This window comes from Eleutherodactylus coqui, chromosome 6, assembly GCF_035609145.1.
Source record: "Eleutherodactylus coqui strain aEleCoq1 chromosome 6, aEleCoq1.hap1, whole genome shotgun sequence".
Classification (NCBI taxonomy): domain Eukaryota; kingdom Metazoa; phylum Chordata; class Amphibia; order Anura; family Eleutherodactylidae; genus Eleutherodactylus; species Eleutherodactylus coqui.
In genome coordinates this window covers 238177160-238195183 of record NC_089842.1, presented here as the reverse complement: position 1 = coordinate 238195183, position 18024 = coordinate 238177160, and the positions used below count along the sequence as shown (strand labels likewise).

The 18024-nt window shown below is 44.6% G+C and overlaps 1 protein-coding gene across 1 annotated transcript in view; it reads right to left on the bottom strand.

Moving 5' to 3' along the window:
• LOC136571913 (SLAM family member 5-like) overlaps positions 1-18024 on the bottom strand; it is a 520182-nt gene extending 502158 nt beyond the window's left edge. Inside the window, exons 1-2 of the mRNA XM_066572531.1 lie at positions 17958-18024; positions 5607-5924 (exon numbers count right to left, since the gene is read on the bottom strand). Of these exons, the coding sequence (XP_066428628.1) occupies positions 5607-5924; positions 17958-18018 (379 nt within the window). The 5' untranslated portion in view covers positions 18019-18024. The remainder of the gene's footprint in view (positions 1-5606; positions 5925-17957) is intronic.

Genomic DNA, 18024 nt, shown 5'->3' with positions numbered 1-18024 from the left:
AGTCCCCTGGTGCTGGCACCAAGTCATGACTGATTCCTCGGGTGACGTCACATCGTGACGTTTTCTAGGCAGACTGTTTTTCCGGGGTGGTATGCCATTGCCTTCCCCAGTCATCTTTTTACCTCCCAGCAAGCTGTGTACTCATTTTACCGACCTCAGAGGGATGAAAGCTATTGAGGACCTGTAGAGATGAGCGAACGTACTCGTTTCGAGTAATTACTCTATCGAGCACCGCGATTTTCGAGTTCTTCAGTACTCGGGTGAAAAGATTCAGGGGGCGTCGGGGGGAGGCGTGGTGGCGCGGGGGGTAGCAGCGGGGAACAGGGAGGAGCCCTCTCTCTCCCTCTCCCTCCCCACTCCCTGCTGCAACCCCCCACTCACCCACGGCGCCCCCCGAATCTTTTCGCCCGAGTACGGAAGTACTCGAAAATCACGGTACTCGGGCAAAAAAGGGGCATGGCCGAGTACGCTCGCTCATCTCTAATGACCGGTCATCAATTTTCTATTGTTGTTCTTAGCAGTTAAGTCATTCGACGACCCTAGAGGCTCCCTCCATCCCATGTTTTTGGCTTTTGCACTGCTTCTTTCAGTTGTGTGATATCCATGCTAAGATTATTAAAACCCTTGCAGGATGTCTCTCTGACATATTAGTTTAGAAGGAGTCATAGGGAGGGGGGAGGGGAAGATAAAGCAGATCTGATGGATTTTGGTGACCCTGTGACACATTTCTATTGTTATAAAAATTAAAAATGGCTGCTGTATGTTAACTACTTCCCAGACTCAATTACAAGAAGAGTGGTTGTCACAGGTGACCACAAAGGGACCATTACTATCAGTACTGGCCTTAGGTTAGATGGCACTCCAAGTGGATTTTTTTTTGTGCCTCCCATCATCATTAAACAACTTTATATATTGTATATAAGATATTGTTTTTTCCTTATGACTTGAGGTACAAAAAAAATTAAACCAAGTGTAGGATGGGGGTTGCAATCTCTGGATGCAAGGGTCTCCAGGACCACCAATGGCCCTACAGCTGTGACTAGTGATGGCTCTTCTGTAAAGGTTCCTAACACAAGGATTCTCTTGCTGACGCTCTTTGGATCATCGTCCTCACCGTCATCCTGATAATGTCCAGTAGTCATATAATGTGTCACCTGTGTAGCATTAATAGCAGTGGGACAGACATATGGAGAACACGGATAGGAACAGGTAAGCTGCTGTCAGGCCGGACCTCACATACATGTAGCATCCTAGATGTAAATGAGACATAGAATGGTAGAGTTAGAACGACCAATGTATTACACAGATTTATACTTTACAATCCTTAACCCCTTAGTGACACGGCCTATTTTGGCCCTAAGGACAAAACAATTTTTGGAGGATTTTCATCTCCACTTTTCAACAGCCATCACTTATTAATTTTTCAATTGACGCAGTTGAATGGGACTCCGAGTTGAAGCAGCAAGCAGCATATTTCATCCTATGAATTCTTAAAAATACTGGATGGAAATTGATTGGATCCCATTATATTGGGGCCATTCGGTGCCGTTTGGTTCTGCCATAAGATAGAACCATTCAGCCAAGGGCTGCCGTCTTCCTCCTCCCCCAAAGAGAACAGGGAAATAAGATCCCTTAACGCTGATGTTAATGAGCCCTAAAAGAGATTAGAGAAAAAGCTCTTCCTTCTTCTCTCATAAACAGCGCCACTCCTATCCAATAGCTGCATCTGGTATTGCAACTCATCAATGTTCACTTAAATGTAGCTGAAATGCACAACCACACCTACCCTGTTTCCCTGAAAATAAGACATAGCCTGAAAATAAGGATTTTTCAGGTTTTTTGAGGATGTTTGAAATATAAGCCCTACTCCAAAATTAAGCCCTGCTAACAGTTAATTTTAAAAAAGTCAATTTAAATAGTGTCCAGGCAGCTATAGATGTAAAAAGTTAAACCTTTTTGAACAAAAATTAATATAAGACACTGTCTTATTTTCAGGGAAACACGGTATACCACGGACAGGAGGGGTGCTGATAAATATGAAACAGATAGAGTCATTGAGGCTGTGTATGCATACATGCAGACAGGTATGTTTTACATATGTATATGGATACACAACTTATGTTACTTCTTTTTTTGTGTCATACTAGCACCTGCATTATTTGTTTCCACGCAGAATTGTTCTCTATGGACAGAGATGTTCTTCTGGTCGGCCGGGTTCTGGACTATACACAGGAATTCCATGTCCTGGTGGTCCGGAGGTAGTGATATCTGGATGATGCTTCCAGTATTATATAGCTGGTACTCAGAGTCCTGCTGTCTGTATTTCCAAGTATAGGAGACATCTGATGTGTGTGATGGGACAGAACAATGGAGAGTAACATTACATAGCTTTGCAGTGCTTCCCTTCCATTCACTGCGTATAGCCGGAGAGGGAACGGGCTCTGAAATAAAAATGCCTTGGTAGATTAAAATTGGGGCAGGACCATAAACTCTGTTACTTTTCTGTCTCTTTACATACAATAATGTAAACATTAAAACTAAAATGAATTTGACACAATAAAACCATAAAGATGCTTCACCTACAGTACCATGCCTGACCACATGGTGCGCTGTTAGGAAGAAGATGCAAAGAGCACCAAGCTCTCCCAAGTACATTTAGTTCAATATTCCAATGCCTTATCTAGTGATTAAAATATTACAATAGTAATTTGCATAAACTTTAAGGGTATTTCCATTTCAACACAGTTCCATAAAACTAAATGAGTAGCCTTTAGTTCCTTCAAAGATATGAAAATGTTGCAATCCAATGATTATTCAATCATAACAACTCGTTAAATTGAATCTGCCCTGACTATCTGTTGATTGGCTTTGATTGCTACGGAAAGTCGCCGACAGTCGTATATTTTCTCTGCAGTGGCCACTACTGGAGAAATGTAGTACTACATGGCACCCATTTAAATAAATTGCTTACCTTGTAATTCTTGGACAGGACAGATCTGCAAGTGGTACTTTTTACTGTTACTATGGAAAGCACAGAAAGCACATCATGCTGACCACAGTGCAGTGGCCCAGGTTGGTATTGCAGGAGAAACAATATTCTTCCTAACTGCTCTCCCTACATGGAAAAAAGATACCCTTCCCAACCTATGTTATAGGCCTCTCATGTGACAAGCCAGAATCTCACTTCACGCTGAGGAGCAATCACCCCAAAACAGGGTGCCTGTACATGGTTATAGTTTTCTTTTGGAGAAAACGCTGAATTTAGTTCATATTCCCAGTCATTGTTACAAATCTTGTGAAACGGTCTGACATTGATTCGTAGAGTTGGAAGGGACCTCCAGGGTCATTTGGTCCAACCAGCTGCTCAATGCAGGATTCACTAAATCATCCCAAATAGATGTCTATCCAGCCTCTGTTTGAAGACTTCCATTAAAGGAGAACCTGCAACGTCCCGTGGCAACCTGTTCCACTCATTGATCACGCTCGCTGTCAGAAAGTTTTTTCCTAATATCTAATCTGTGTCTCCTCCCTTTCAGTTTCATCCCATTGCCTCTACTCTCTCCTTATGCAAATGAGAATAGTGCTGATCTCTGTGGACTGTGACATCCCTTCAGATATTTGTAGACAGCTATTAAGTCTCCCCTCAGCCTTCTTTTTTTGCCAGCTAAACATTCCCAGATCATTTAACCATTATTGTAGCTCTTCTCTGAATTTCCTCCAGCTTGTCAAATGTATTTTTTAAAGTGGGAAGCCCAGAACTGGACACAAATTCAGATGAGGTCTGACCAAGGAAGAGTAGAGGGGGATAAGTATTTAATGTGATCTGGATTCCATGTTTTTCTTAATACATCTCCTAATTGTGTTTGTATCACACTGTTGACTCATGTTCAGCCTGTAACCTACTATACACAAGTCTTTTTCACATCTGCTGCTGCTTAGCCCAATTCTTGCCATTCTGTATGTGCTGTTTTTCATTTTTCTTGCCCAGATGTTGTTTGTCATTGCCCACTGTTCAAGCTTCTATTGATTTATTAATATCCTATCTCTGATCTCTGGTATTGGCTATTCCTCCTAGCTCTGTGTTGTCAGCAAATTTCATCAGTTTCCCCTCAATTCCCTTATCTTGATCATTTTCAAAAAATGTCGAACACTGGGCCTAAGACAGAACTTGCACAACTGGGCTCAGACGATGTAGCTATGTTACAGGAAAATTAATTAATTTGTTTTTTTTAAGTGAGCATGGAAATTGAAAATGAAAATATCAAATAAAAAGAGCTGCAGCAGGAAGGAGTTAAAAGATTGCTATCTGACCTGGTCATGTGATGGACACACAGGTGGTCAAGTGGTACAAGACAGAGCTGTGATAGTTGCACTTTGATAAGCCAATGTGCTTCTGTGTCCAACACATGCCCCGGAAGAACTTTACCCACAAATGAAGACTCCTCTTAAATGACAACATGAAGAGATCTTGAAAATCATGGGGAGCTGATGCAGTAAGTAGTGTGAGACACTGAAGGGGTTAACTCTGGACGGTCGCTATATTCCACCTGGGTTCAGGTATTATGTCCGTTAAGAACGAAGGGGGTCCATGTCTCAGTGCGTGGAACACGGGGAAAAAAACTGTGAGGTGATGTGATCTCCAGCATATAGTTGCTGGAGATGCTTTTTCTAAAATGTGTTGGGCCTGTTTTTTTTTGGAATGGATGGCAGGCTTGGTAGTGGGGCTGTCCATTCCACCCCTTCCACTCCAGGTCTAATTAGGGGGGGGCAAGCTCTCCAGGTGTAGAGGTTGGGTAGTTAACCCAGACCATAAAGTCTGCAGCTATGCAGACTGGTAGGAGGCCGGGTGCAGCTAGATGCTGGCAGCTGCTGGTCTCATACTCATGCTCTATCCCTGACCCAGGGAAGAAACTGAATGGTGTGATTTTTTGTGCGGCTGCAGCAAGCCGTATGTGTAGACAGGGAAGACCTCTGTATAGTAAGTGCTGAATAAGCAGGATTTATGTTTATGCCTGAAGTTAAGGCTGTATTTTGTGCTTTCTAATAAACACAGGCCAAACCTATATGGACTTTACCTGCTGTTGTGGTCTCTGACCGTTGCTCACCCTGCAACCCCGCATCTATCTGAGCTAACTCTCCGATAGTAGATTAGACGATTGTATAATTTTTCATTTTTTTGAACCTATAGTACTCTTTGAATGCCAGCTAATAATCATGGGATTAGGTTTAATATTCATATGAGGCCAATTAAAGGGGCTTTCCTGGCAAATTTTCCTGAGGAGAGCTAATTAATAGTTGATCACTGGGGATCCACTGCTCAGGATCCCCAGCAACCAGCTGAGTATCCAACCTGATGTCAGTGCAACGGGGCTGGACATCATCATCAGGGTCGGAGCGCGAAGTCTCAGAGGCAGCTTCACTCCCTATGAAATCCTGAGCAGCAGGCCTGCATCGGTCAACTATTGATGACCCTTCCTGAGTACAGATCATCAAAAACCCTTTATATTCATGAGACTGATAAATACGTATGAGATAGTAATATCTAACTGTTACAGGCTTCTGGTTTAGGTTGTACAATGGCTGCCACCAGATGCACATAGACTTACCATATACAATGAGATTAAATGAAAACCTGAGTATCTCCTTGCTGGTGAGTGTGATCTCGGCGCAGTATTTCCCAGCATCCCTCAGGCTCAGATTTCTGATGATTATGGTTGTTCCATTATTGAAACCTCTAATGCGATCCTTGAACTTATCACCGTAAGTCAGGAGGGAAGTATTCCCGATTTCTGCCACTTTAAATACAGTATTATCAGATGTAAATTTCCACACAGTTTCTTCTACAGGAAGCGGGAGGTGTAGGCGAGTAGACATTTCTACAGAGCGGTTCACCAGGCCGATCACCGGCACAGGCTCTTGATTGGCTACAGGGAACCAGATACAAAAATTATCATTGATGCAAAGAAGGACAAAAAAAAAAGACGTATGCAGTACCAAATACAGCCACATGGGTATTACTACAGATAAGTGGCATGGCACCTATCAGCTGGTTGGTAGAGGAGTTGTGGGTCAAACAAAGGAGAGGTCACCAATGTCGTAGGACAGGATCTAGAGCAGTTTTTCTCAACTCCAGTCTTTGAGGACGCCCAATGGGTCATGTTTTCAGGATTCCCTCAGTGTTGCACAGGTGATGTAATTATCATCAATGCCTCAGACATTGCCACAGGTGTTCTTACTATAGGATATCCTGAAAACATGACCTGGTGGGGGTCCCTGAGGACTGGAGTTGGGAAACAGTAATGTAGAGTACTGGGCAAAAGTTTTAGGCATGTGTGGAGAAAATGCCGCAAAGTAAGAATCCTTTCAGAAATAGAAGTCTATTTTTGTCAATTAACAAAATGCAAAGTGAGTGAAAAAAAGAGAAATGTAACTCCCATCAATATTTGGTGTGTCCACACTGGCCTAGAAAACAGCATCAATTCTTCTAGATACATTTGTACAAAAAGATGATAATGATCCTGATTTTCATACGTAGCTTTAACCCCGTCATGACATGGCCTATTTTGGGCTTAAGGACGCAACAATTTTTGGCGGATTTTCTTCTCCGTTTATCAAAAGCCATAACTTTTTTATTTTTCCGTCGACGCGGCTGTATGAGGGCTTGTTTTTTGCGTGGCGAACTGTAGTTTTTATCAATGCCAATTTTGGGTACATAGACTATATTGTAAATTTTTTATTTTTTTTTTAATGATATCAGAGAGAGAAAACGCATCAATTCCGCCATAGATTTTTTAATTTTTTTTTTTACACCGTTAATCATGCAGCATAAATGAGACTTTCCATTTTTTCTGCAGACCGGTACGGTTACAACGATACCAAAATTCTAACATTTTTTTTAGGTTTTCCCACTTTTCTGCAATAAAAACCCTTTTTTTTGGAAATCTTTTTTCTATTCTAAATTGCTGCATTCAAAGTCCTGTAACTTTTTTATTTTTTGATGTACATAGCTCTATGAGGGCTTATTTTTTGCGAGACGACCTGTAGATTTTATTGGTACCATTTTGGCGTACATACGACTTTTTTGATCACTTTTATTGCGTTTTTAGTGAGGAAAATGCTAAAAATGAGCATTTTGCCTCAGTTTTTTTGCTTTTTTTTTAGCGTTTTTTTCCATGCACAGTCAAAAGCATGTTCAACTTATTGTATGCATCGTTACGGACGCGACAATACCAAATATGTGGGGTTTTATTTTTTTTTACCTTTTTTTATGCTAATCTGAGAAAAAGCATAAAAAATGGTTTTTTTTACTCTTTTTTTTACATTTTTTTAATTCATTTTTTAACTCTTTCTTTTTTTTACACTGTTTGTGTCCCTCTGAGGGACTTTAACCACTGCCCTGATGATCGCTGTCATAAGGCATGGCAGAGCTACTACTCTCCCATGCCTTATCGCTCATACAGCGATCTCAGGCATAGGCAATACAGGACGCCAGTGTCTGGCGTCCTGTTGCCATGGTGACAGGCCGGGCTCTTGCGATGACATCGCGAGTTCCGGCCGGAGACACAGAGGGAGCCGCGCTCCCGCTGTGAACTCTTTCCCTGCCGCGATCTACTTAGATCGCGGCAGGCAAGGGGTTAACAGTGGCGGGCGCATCTCCGATGTCCCCCCACTGTTGCAGCGAGACACCGGCTGTGACTGACAGCCGGCTCCCGCTGCGGGATAGCGCTGGATCATATGTGATCCCGCGCTATCTCCAGGACGTAAGTTTGCGCCCTGTTGTGGGAAGTACCCCGCTCCCAGGACGTAAACTTACGCCCTGCAGCGGGAATGGGTTAAACGCAGTTGGGCTCCACGGACAAATTTTTGCCACGAAATTCGCGGGCCAGACGCCCACCGCCCATTCCGCAGCAATGTCCGTCCATAGACATGCTATGTTAAAAGATTCTCCCCTGCCCATGAGTGGAAATCAACTGCGATTTGTCTGCTTCCTGGGGAGAATCGCAGCATTTTCTATTTGGTGCGGAAAATCACACGGACGGTTTCCATTGCAGTCAATGGAAGCCGTCCATCCTGTAAGCGCTGCAAAAGTATCACGGGGATTTGCGTCGTAGCTTAGTGCTGGCGTGTCATGCCCTGCCCTGCAAATGCATGCCGGCTCACTGACCAAGACATCCGGATAAGTGAGTATGGGTCTCTAGGGGCGATTGCCTGGGCACCAGGTATGATTCTGCTGTGAGATTTCGCAGTCGGAATTCAACCCAGCCCTGGACATGAGGTCTTATCAACTGAAACAGCTGTGAATGAGGAGCAACCAAACTGTTAGGAAGGTGAGGTTGTGGAAGACAGTTTCATATCACAGGTCTTACACCATAGTAAGACTGAGCACAGCAACAAGTCACAAGATATTAATACTGCATAAGCAACATCTCTCCTAGGCAAAATTTTTAAAGCAGACTGGGGTTGCAAGATGCGTTGTTCAAGCTTTTTTGAAGAAGCACAAAGAAATGAGCAATGTTTAGGACAGTAGACACAGTGGAGAGCACTCCTCTGTAAAGCGAACACACACTTGTCCTTAGTTCTCCAATATGTTTGGAACAACCTCCCTACCGAGTTCATTAAAAACTGTGTGCAAGTGCACCTAGAAGAATTGATGTCCTTTTGATAGGGTGGTCACACCAAACATTGATGTGATTTAGATTTCTCTTTTGCATTTTGTTAATTGACAAATATAAACTATTATCATTTCTATTTTTGAAAGCATTCTTACTTTATAGCATTTTTTCCACATCTGCCTAACACTTTTGCACACTGCTGTAGATTTTAGTAAAAATGAAATCTCAAAGCCTCCTTTGACATCCCCCATATAGTGACACATAGAGAAACTACTCTGGTCCTGTTTTGAAGAGAGATTCAGTTGAGTTCTGCATTACTGACCACCCCACATCCTGTTTTCCGGACTAGATTGAAGCAAAGTTTTCTAAACTTTCCTCCACACCTTCTTAATACAGAAGTATAGATTACCTGAAGTAATAAAGAAATTCGGCCTCTACGGCTGAAGTTTTAATATGCCTAATCCTTTGCTGTTTTGGGAGATTGGCTGCCACCAGAGGCTTATTCTGCTTAACCTATTAAAATCACATGCGCACTCGACTGAGACGAGCATGCATGTGTATGAGGGGGTCTGAAGAAATAGCTGTCGGCCAATAGCAATCTATAGAGTATGACGAGCCTAAGAGATGCACCCACTGGACACTATGCCGTAAATTATCCAAAACACAAGATGGAGGATTGATGCACAGGTGTAACTGTACCGCACCTGCTCTTCACAGCAATTCCACAGTACTGCTGTGAGAGGGTGAGACAGCCTCCAATTAGTGTACATTGTTCTTGTTACTGTATATAGTCCACTATGTGTTTATTATTTGTCCACAAGAGGTCGCTGTTCTACAGAAAAGATTTTGGTCAAGCTGGGAGGTGACAGGATCATGGTAGCCTGTGATTGGAGCACGGGAGGAGAAAAAATAAAAGTGTGCGTACACTGTGAGGGGACAGTTGGTCGAGGGAGAAATCTGAGTTTAGCTACGGAAGAGGGAAGGAAGTCGTATCCTGAAGGGACTTGAGCTGCAGCGGATTCAGATTTTGACCAGATGCCCGCTGGATGGGAGAAGACTTGCTGCCGAGGATGTTGCTGAACAACCGGAGTGAGACTGGTTATTGTGTGTACAATACTGGATCCCGCTGAGGAAATGAGTAATGGCTCTCTGCGGTACTGCACACTTTTCTGGAGGAGGCCCTCATCCGTCTAGACTTTTTGGCTGATTATACAGCAGACCGGTCTACGTGCACGCAAGACATCATATTTTGGCGGAAAGTTACTTGGGACTGCGTTTTGGCCTGTAGTTAGATTAGGTAGGGTTATGGACCGTGTCAGGCCACACTTCAGCGGGATCGGCATAGTGGCTGGCTGGCCACATCCAACCGTCAGTAAGAAGCTTCTGGAGAACATTCACCTGGCTATATGGCCGCTGTTCATTATACATGTTCCATATTGTATTGGTCTGGGGGGATAGAGTCAATGTGGGTAAATTTGTAAGCTGTTGTGCCGTACCGCCGGTACTCAGATCACTCTCCCTTTCCTTTGTTCCTTAGAAGCGGTATTAATAGGTAACAAGGGCCCGGGTTATTTAGGCCTGCACATTAGGTAAAAGCATAGTCTATTATAGTAGCGCCCTTTGGGGAGTACAGCGCTGTACAGCACAAGGGCCTCAGCCATCTGGCTGAGTGTATGTGAGTTTTGTTGGGTTACCCATTGTTTGTGGTCACGTGGGCCACAGGGCTTTAGTAAAATTCGGTTTGCACCTGAACTGGTGTCAGAGTTGTTTTTCTTGTCTGTGACTTCGCTGTATCCTGGGGAGCCCACAGGCTTACACTGCAATCATTGCTTCCACATGGCACTAGCACAATGTTGGTTAGTTTCAAAAAGTCTGATGGGTGGTTTTCTCTTTGGCCTGTTCCAGGCTCTCTTCTTCTCCTCCTTTACCACAAGCTATGTGCCTTTGCTAATGATTAACATATCGAGCTCCATTGAGTTCTGCATACTGCATTTATGCAGTAAGGTGTCCCGTCTGGGTGTTATGGCTTTGCTCTATTTAATGTGACCAGATGCTCTGATTTAGGTGGGACAGTCCCACTTTGGGACCCTGTGTCCCGCTTTCCTCCGGGTCCCAAGCAGGACAGCCATTTGTCCCGCTTTTGGGACGTCTGTCCAGGGTCACCAATAAAGTGATTACCAGCCAGAGTGATGGAGCTTCCCAGCTAGTAATCATGGCAGTGTGTGCATCCAGAATCCACCTCCCCTGACCTCTCCTCTAGGTTTCACAGGAGGGAAGGAAAAGGGAGGAGGCACTGCTTCAGGTGCACACACTTCTGCCCCCAGCAGCGCTGAGAAGATGAGGAGGAGGAGGTAAGTATCGGTCTCAGGGGGCTACTGTGGGGTCACTGTTAATACTGGGCCAATATAGGGAACAGTATTAGTAATAGTGTCCCCTATATTAGCCCCAGTATTAATAGCATTACTACTGTGGCCACTGTGGGTGTTACTATTACTACTGAAGCTACTGTTGAGGTCACTGTTACTGCTGGAGTTAATGTAGGGCTCACTATTACTGCTGAGACTACTATGGGGATCACTATTACTACTAGAGTTATTGTAGGGGTCACTATTACTACTGAGGCCACTGTGGGGATTACTATTAATACTGGGGACACTGTGAGAATCACTATTACTACTGGGACCACTGTGGGGTTACTATTAATACTGGGGACACTGTGGGAGTCACTATTACTACTGGGACCACTGTGGCGGTCACTATTACTACTGTAGCCAATATAGGGGACACTATCACTATTGAGGCCACTCTGTACGTGGAAGCATACTTCAAGCTGACTTAGGGTATGCTTACATGTGGCCGAAGTGCTATGGAATTTCTGCAGCCAAAATTTCCGCAGCAAATTCTGCAACATTTCCGCATCCAAAAACAATTTTGAGTGGAAATCAGCTGCCTATCTGCAGCTGATTTCATACTATGCAGCGCTCCCCCTCACCTCCTCTGACGGAGGTGTAATCAATGCGGCCCCTGATATCTGTGTTCCTGTATACAGACACCAACAGAGAGATCTGAGGTTGCATTGACTACAAATGAGTAAAATGCTTGTTGGGTGGCCAGAGGTCCATTATGAGGGGTTACTATTAAGACTCTAACTACTACTGGGGGTCACTGTTACTATTGCGGCTTCTAATGGGGGTCACTATTTCTACTGGTGCCACTAATGGATCACTGTTACTACTGGGGTCACTATAGGGATCAGTATTACTACTAGGACAACTATTACTACTGGGGCCTCTAAGGTGGCCACTATTATTGTGAGGCGGTTACTGAAGAGCACCATTATGGAATACAGAGTGCATGGCTTTGTGTAGAAGGGGCATGGACTTCTATAAAAATGTGCACTGCTATGGTTATCTCACTTTTTGTTTTGGGAAGTATGGGGAATTCACCAATCGGGATGCTGCAAAAGTCAATTCAGGGTTCATACACGTCATAAAAAAAATGGAATTTGATAAAACTCATGGAATACCTGGAAATGTCATGGAATTTTCAGATCTGTCATGGATTTTTGTTTTTTGTCATGAAATTTTGCTAATTTTTGAAGTCTTGCTAAGAGTCGAATTGTTGCTTTTTTCATCCGTATCACTAAGAGATTACTTGCATTTAAGTTAATTGATTGCAGTTCATATGCTAAGGATGGGAGGACAGTTGGGGAATCTACAGAATCAAAGAAGCTGGTTTGTCAAAATGTTCCAAGTTGCTTTCTATCTGAGAGTGAGGTTAAAAAAAAAAAAAACTTTTGGCAAACTCGCTTAATGCAATTCTGTTGTAGTGCTGTTATACCTTCTGTAATGTTTAGGATAACTACTGGAAGAACAAGAGTTCACTTAAACAGTACAGATTTTTTTAAAGTGTCCCTTGTAAAACTCGGTTTCAAAGTGTATATACCGTGTACTTAATACACGGTACATAGACTTTCATGCCGGAGTCAGTTTCATGCCACGGAAATTAAAAAAAAAACAGTATGAACCCTGCAATTGGTGCATTGGACTAAGGTAAGGACTAGAGTTGAGCGAACATACTCTGGCGAGCTTGATGCTCGTTCGAGTATTAGCGTACTAGATGGTGCTCGCTACTCGAACGGGCATCAAATCGCCTTCGACCCCATCCCAGCTTTTGGCTCCTCCCCGCTGTGACGTGCCTGTTCTGGCCCCTCCCTGCCGCGACGCAGCGTGCATCATTTGAAAACTTTTGGTCTGGCAGGAAGGGGAAGGGGAAGAGAGAGAGGGAGAGGGAGAGGGAGAGAGGGAGAGGGAGAGGGAGAGATAGAGGGGGAGAGAGAGAGAGAGAGAGAGAGAGAGGGGGAGAGGGGGAGAGAGAGGGGGAGAGAGAGGGGGAGAGAGAGAGAAACACACGAACCAAGAAAAAAACAAAACAAAAGCTTGGGACCATACGTTCCCCATACAAAAATGCTTGAGTCTCCCATTGTAGTCAATGGGGTTCGCTACTCGAGTAGAGCTCTTGAATTTTAGAAAAACTCGACTTGAATAACGCAGACCCGAGCATTTGGGTGCTCGCTCATCTCTAGTAAGGACCCAGTTGATGCTCCCCTCCAGCCCATTCATCCCATTCCTTCTTCTGACAGCATGTCTCCTGCGGACCAGGACTCTGAGATGTCAAACATTAGCAAAGAGGAGTGGTTTGTGACAGCGGAGGGGGAAAGAGCCCAGACCAGGCCAGGATGAAAACCACCACCTACTGTATATGAAACCAATAAACACAAAAAAATGTGGTTATGGGGCACTGGAGTCACTGTGACATTCAGAAAGAGTATGGTTACACTTGGAAGCCCACACAAATAGGGAGAGAACAAACTCCATGCAGATGTTGACTTTGATCAGATTTTGAAGCCAGGACTCTAGTGCAGCAAGGCAACAGTGCGAAGCACCAAGTCAGCACGCATGCTACACTATAGTGCCCATAATATGAGCAACTACAGGAAGAGAACAGAAAGACTTTCTACACTGTAACAACATAGCAGAACGGTGAGGTCCGCTGCTCGTCTCATTATTGGTTGTGATTAGGTTATGGAACTTTTTACATTTTGTGTTGATCGGGTTGTGTGAGAGCTCATTCTTTGCACTGTGACTTTTATTTTTCATTACTACTATTTTGGGGTACTTTTAAATTACTTTTTATTCAATTTTTCCTTCGATAAAAGGTGATTAAAAAGGGCAATCCTGGCCTTGCAATATATTTTTCTTGATGGTTTTCATTGTGTGGGATTCATTCTTTAATGAATTAACTCTAGCCGATTGCTAGATTTACCTGAACTGAAGCCAAAAACCAACAGGAATGCGCCACAGGGAACTGATGGCAGGCGTTTTTAAAGCAACAGACCTTGCATCCACGGGTAAATTCCATGATAACTTTTTTATACCAGAAAACTGGCGTAAAGCCTTCTTAAATGTCCCCTGATATTCCCGACCCCTTTTAAAATAGCTGCAGCTTCAGTTCAATTGTGAAATAAAAAGCATGTTGGTAGGACTGATAGAACCTGAGAGAGGGTGGTGCAGAACTGTGGAGAGCTTTATGGATGAGAGTGATGAGTATCTATTGTATTCTATTGTGGACAAGCAACCAGGGTGGAGGCATCAGTGTAGTGACTGGCACAAGGGGGAGGAATCAGTATTGAATTTAGTGAATGGCTGAGCGCTGCCTCTGATTGGCTGAGCGCTGTGACCAATCAGAGGCAGTGCTTAGCTGTCATTCAATGCATGGCTAAGCGCTGCCTGTGATTGACTGAGTGCTCAGCCAATCACTTTCAGGAGGTGGGGATTTTTAAAACCCCGGCCAGGAGAAAGTGCTTCAGAACAGTGCAGGGGAGCCAGCGAGAAGATGCGCTGGAGCCCCGACAGTGGCGGAGAAGTGGTGTATATATTTTTTTTACATTTTTTACAGCAGCTAGGGAGGATTTTCAGGAAAGGGCTTGTATTTCAAGCCCTTCCCGGAAAATCACTGCGGGGATTGCCTGCATCCCATTGCTTTCAAAAGGGCGACTGCAGTGCAAGCCGCATTGAAAGCAATAGGAGAACATCGCGATCCTCTGCCACAGCTGTAACAGCTGTGGCAGGGGATTCTTTCATGCCGCGAGGATTATCCTCATCACTGAACACTGAGACAGTGCTGTCACAGTGTTCTGTGACGAGGGGACTCCCCACGGGGAATCTTTACGGGCAGCACGGACCTTGCCAATGCACACATGTCCTATCTTTTGCAGGTGCAAAGATTTTGAAATTGTAAAAAATTGACATGTGAGCACTGCATAGGAAACCAATGGTTCTAATAGATACGCGCAAAAAAAAACGCTCGTCTGACTTTTCTGAGGGTGCCTTCACACTTGTGATCGCGATCGCAAGTATGAAGAAACCCTGAGGGTCCTTTCAGATGAGCTGATTATCATTGGAATAAGCGAGTGGCATCACCTTTAGCTCATTCGCACTCGTGCAGCCTGTTTAGACAAGCAGATACATTGTGGCTCGTTCAAATGAGAAATTGTTCAACATCGTTCAGTCTTTCACATTCGCTGTAAAACTGAATGAGAACGACTGAATGATCGCTGCTTAAACCGAACCATAAGTGAATGAGCCAACCATGATTTTTATGACTGCAAATAGTGAATGATAATCATTCGCATTCGGTTGTTGACTTGCGTTTAGACCGAACACTTATTATTCTCTTCAGCTCATTTGAACGATAATGATTCCATCTAAGGGCGCCTACCGACTGGCGTTGCCGATTTTCGTGTGTGAAAAACGCAGCGTTTTTTGCGCGTTTTCCGTGCCTTTTTCGCAGCTTTTTTCGCGCCTTTTTCGTTAATTTCCATTGACAATCATGGGTGCATTAAGAGAAAAATAAGGAGACATATGCAACTGACAGTTCCTATGTGAAAAATTGCAACGAAACGAAAAAAAAAAACCCAAATGGACAAGAACACATTCTATGCTAATTGCTCTTCAGAAAAAACGCAAAACGCAATTTAGCATCGCAGGAAAAAAAAAAATCGCCAGTGGATAGGCACCCTAAGGGTGACTACCCACTAGCGTTTTTTTTTACTGCGAAATTCGCAGCGTTTTTTTTATTTTTCTGCAGGGGTCTATGGGCTATGGGACTTGTAAAGCTAAAATTGCGATCACGCAAAATTGCGATTTCACGGTAAATCGTGATTTTGCTCGATCGCGATTTTAACATTACAAGTCCCATGAACCCCTGCAGAAAAATAAAACGCTGCGAATTTCGAAGTAAAAAAAAAAACGCTAGTGGGTAGTCACCCTTAGAGCACAATAAGAAAAGGGTGGATTCCGGAGATGTTTTTGAGCGAGCAAGAGACTGCATATGGAGCGCAAAGGAAAGATTGGAATCAGATATGACTCAAGACAGCAGGCGTGGCGGTACCACAGACGGAGATGGAGATACTAGGGATGAGCGAGTATACTCGCTAAGGCACTACTCGTCCGAGTAATGTGCTTTAGCCGAGTATCTCCCTGCTCGTCCATAAAGATTCAGGGGCCGCCGCGGAGCGGGGAGCGGCGGGGGAGAGCGGGGAGGAACGGAGGGGAGATCTCTCTCTCCCTCTCTCCCGCCCGCTCTGCCCCGCTCCCCGCCGCAACTCACCTGTCAGCGGCAGCGGCACCCGAATCTTCAGGGATGAGCAGGGAGATACTCGTCTAAGGCACATTACTCGGACGAGTAGTGCCTTAGCGAGTATACTCGCTCATCCTTAGGAGATACCCACTTGCATTTTTCTTGCCTGTTTTTTTTTCATGCGATATTGTTGCATTTTTTTATGTGATTGTCAATGGGACTTTCTAATGTTAAAAACGCATTGCAAGTTTTTGCTTTGCGACTTTTGTGTGATGCGGTTTTAACATTAGAAAGTCCCATTGACAATCACGTACAAAAAAAAAACGCAGTGATGTCACGTGAAACAAAATGCGAAAGAAAAACAGAAATAGGAGTCCACCCTTAGTTCGGTTTCTAGACGACAAAATGCAAGAAGTTCAGTTTTTAAAAAGTTCCAATTTCAGACAGACAGATGAGTACATGATAATAGTGACAGCAGGCAGGCAGAGATAGGACACAATGATAGCGACAGCAAACAGACAAATGGAGTACATGATAATAGTGACAGCGGGCAGACAGAGATAGGACACAATTAGAGATGAGCCAACGTTCTCGTTTAGGGCGATTTCGCAATCGAGCACAGCTTTTTTCGAGTAACTGACTACTCGGGCGAAAAGATTCTGGGGGCGCCGGAGGGTGCCGTGGTGGAGCGGGGGGTAGCAGTGGGGAACAGGGGGAAGCTCTTCCCCCCCTTCCACTCCCCTCTGCAACCCCCCGTTCACCTCCGGCACCCCCCCGAATCTTTTCGCCCGAGTAGTCAGTTACTCGAAAAAGCGGTGCGCTATTGCGGAATCGCCCAAAACGAGAACGTTCGCTCATCTCTAGACACAATGATAGCGACCGCAAACAGACAAATGGAGGACATGATAATAGCGACAGCAGACAGACAGAACTAGGACATGAAGAAAGCAAAAGTGGCCCAACAGACAGACTACACAATGATAGAGACAGCGGACAGACAGACAGAGGACATGAAGAAAGCAAAAGTGGCTCAACAGACAGACTACACAATGATAGAGACAGCGGCCAGACAGACAGAGGACATGATGATAGCAACAGCGGCCAGACAGACAGAGGACATGATGATAGCGACAGCGGCCAGACAGACAGAGGACATGATGATAGCGACAGCGGCCAGACAGACAGAGGACATGATGATAGCGACAGCGGCCAGACAGACAGAGGACATGATGATAGCGACAGCGGCCAGACAGACAGAGGACATGATGATAGCGACAGCGGCCAGACAGGCAGAGGACATGATGATAGCGACAGCGGCCAGACAGACAGAGGACATGATGATAGCGACAGCGGCCAGACAGACAGAGGACATGATGATAGCGACAGCGGCCAGACAGACAGAGGACATGATGATAGCGACAGCGGCCAGACAGACAGAGGACATGATGATAGCGACAGCGGCCAGACAGACAGAGGACATGATGATAGCGACAGCGGCCAGACAGACAGAGGACATGATGATAGCGACAGCGGCCAGACAGACAGAGGACATGATGATAGCGACAGCGGCCAGACAGACAGAGGACATGATGATAGTGACAGCGGACTGACAGAAGAGGAAACAATGACAGAGACAGAAGATATCTCATCCTTTATGAGACTTCATTGGTTTTCCATGAATATCTATTTACTAATGCCTCTTACCTGAGGCCAGGAGAAGGAGGGGCACGGTCACAGAGAGAAGTCCGGGGGCCATGTGCAGCATCTTCTT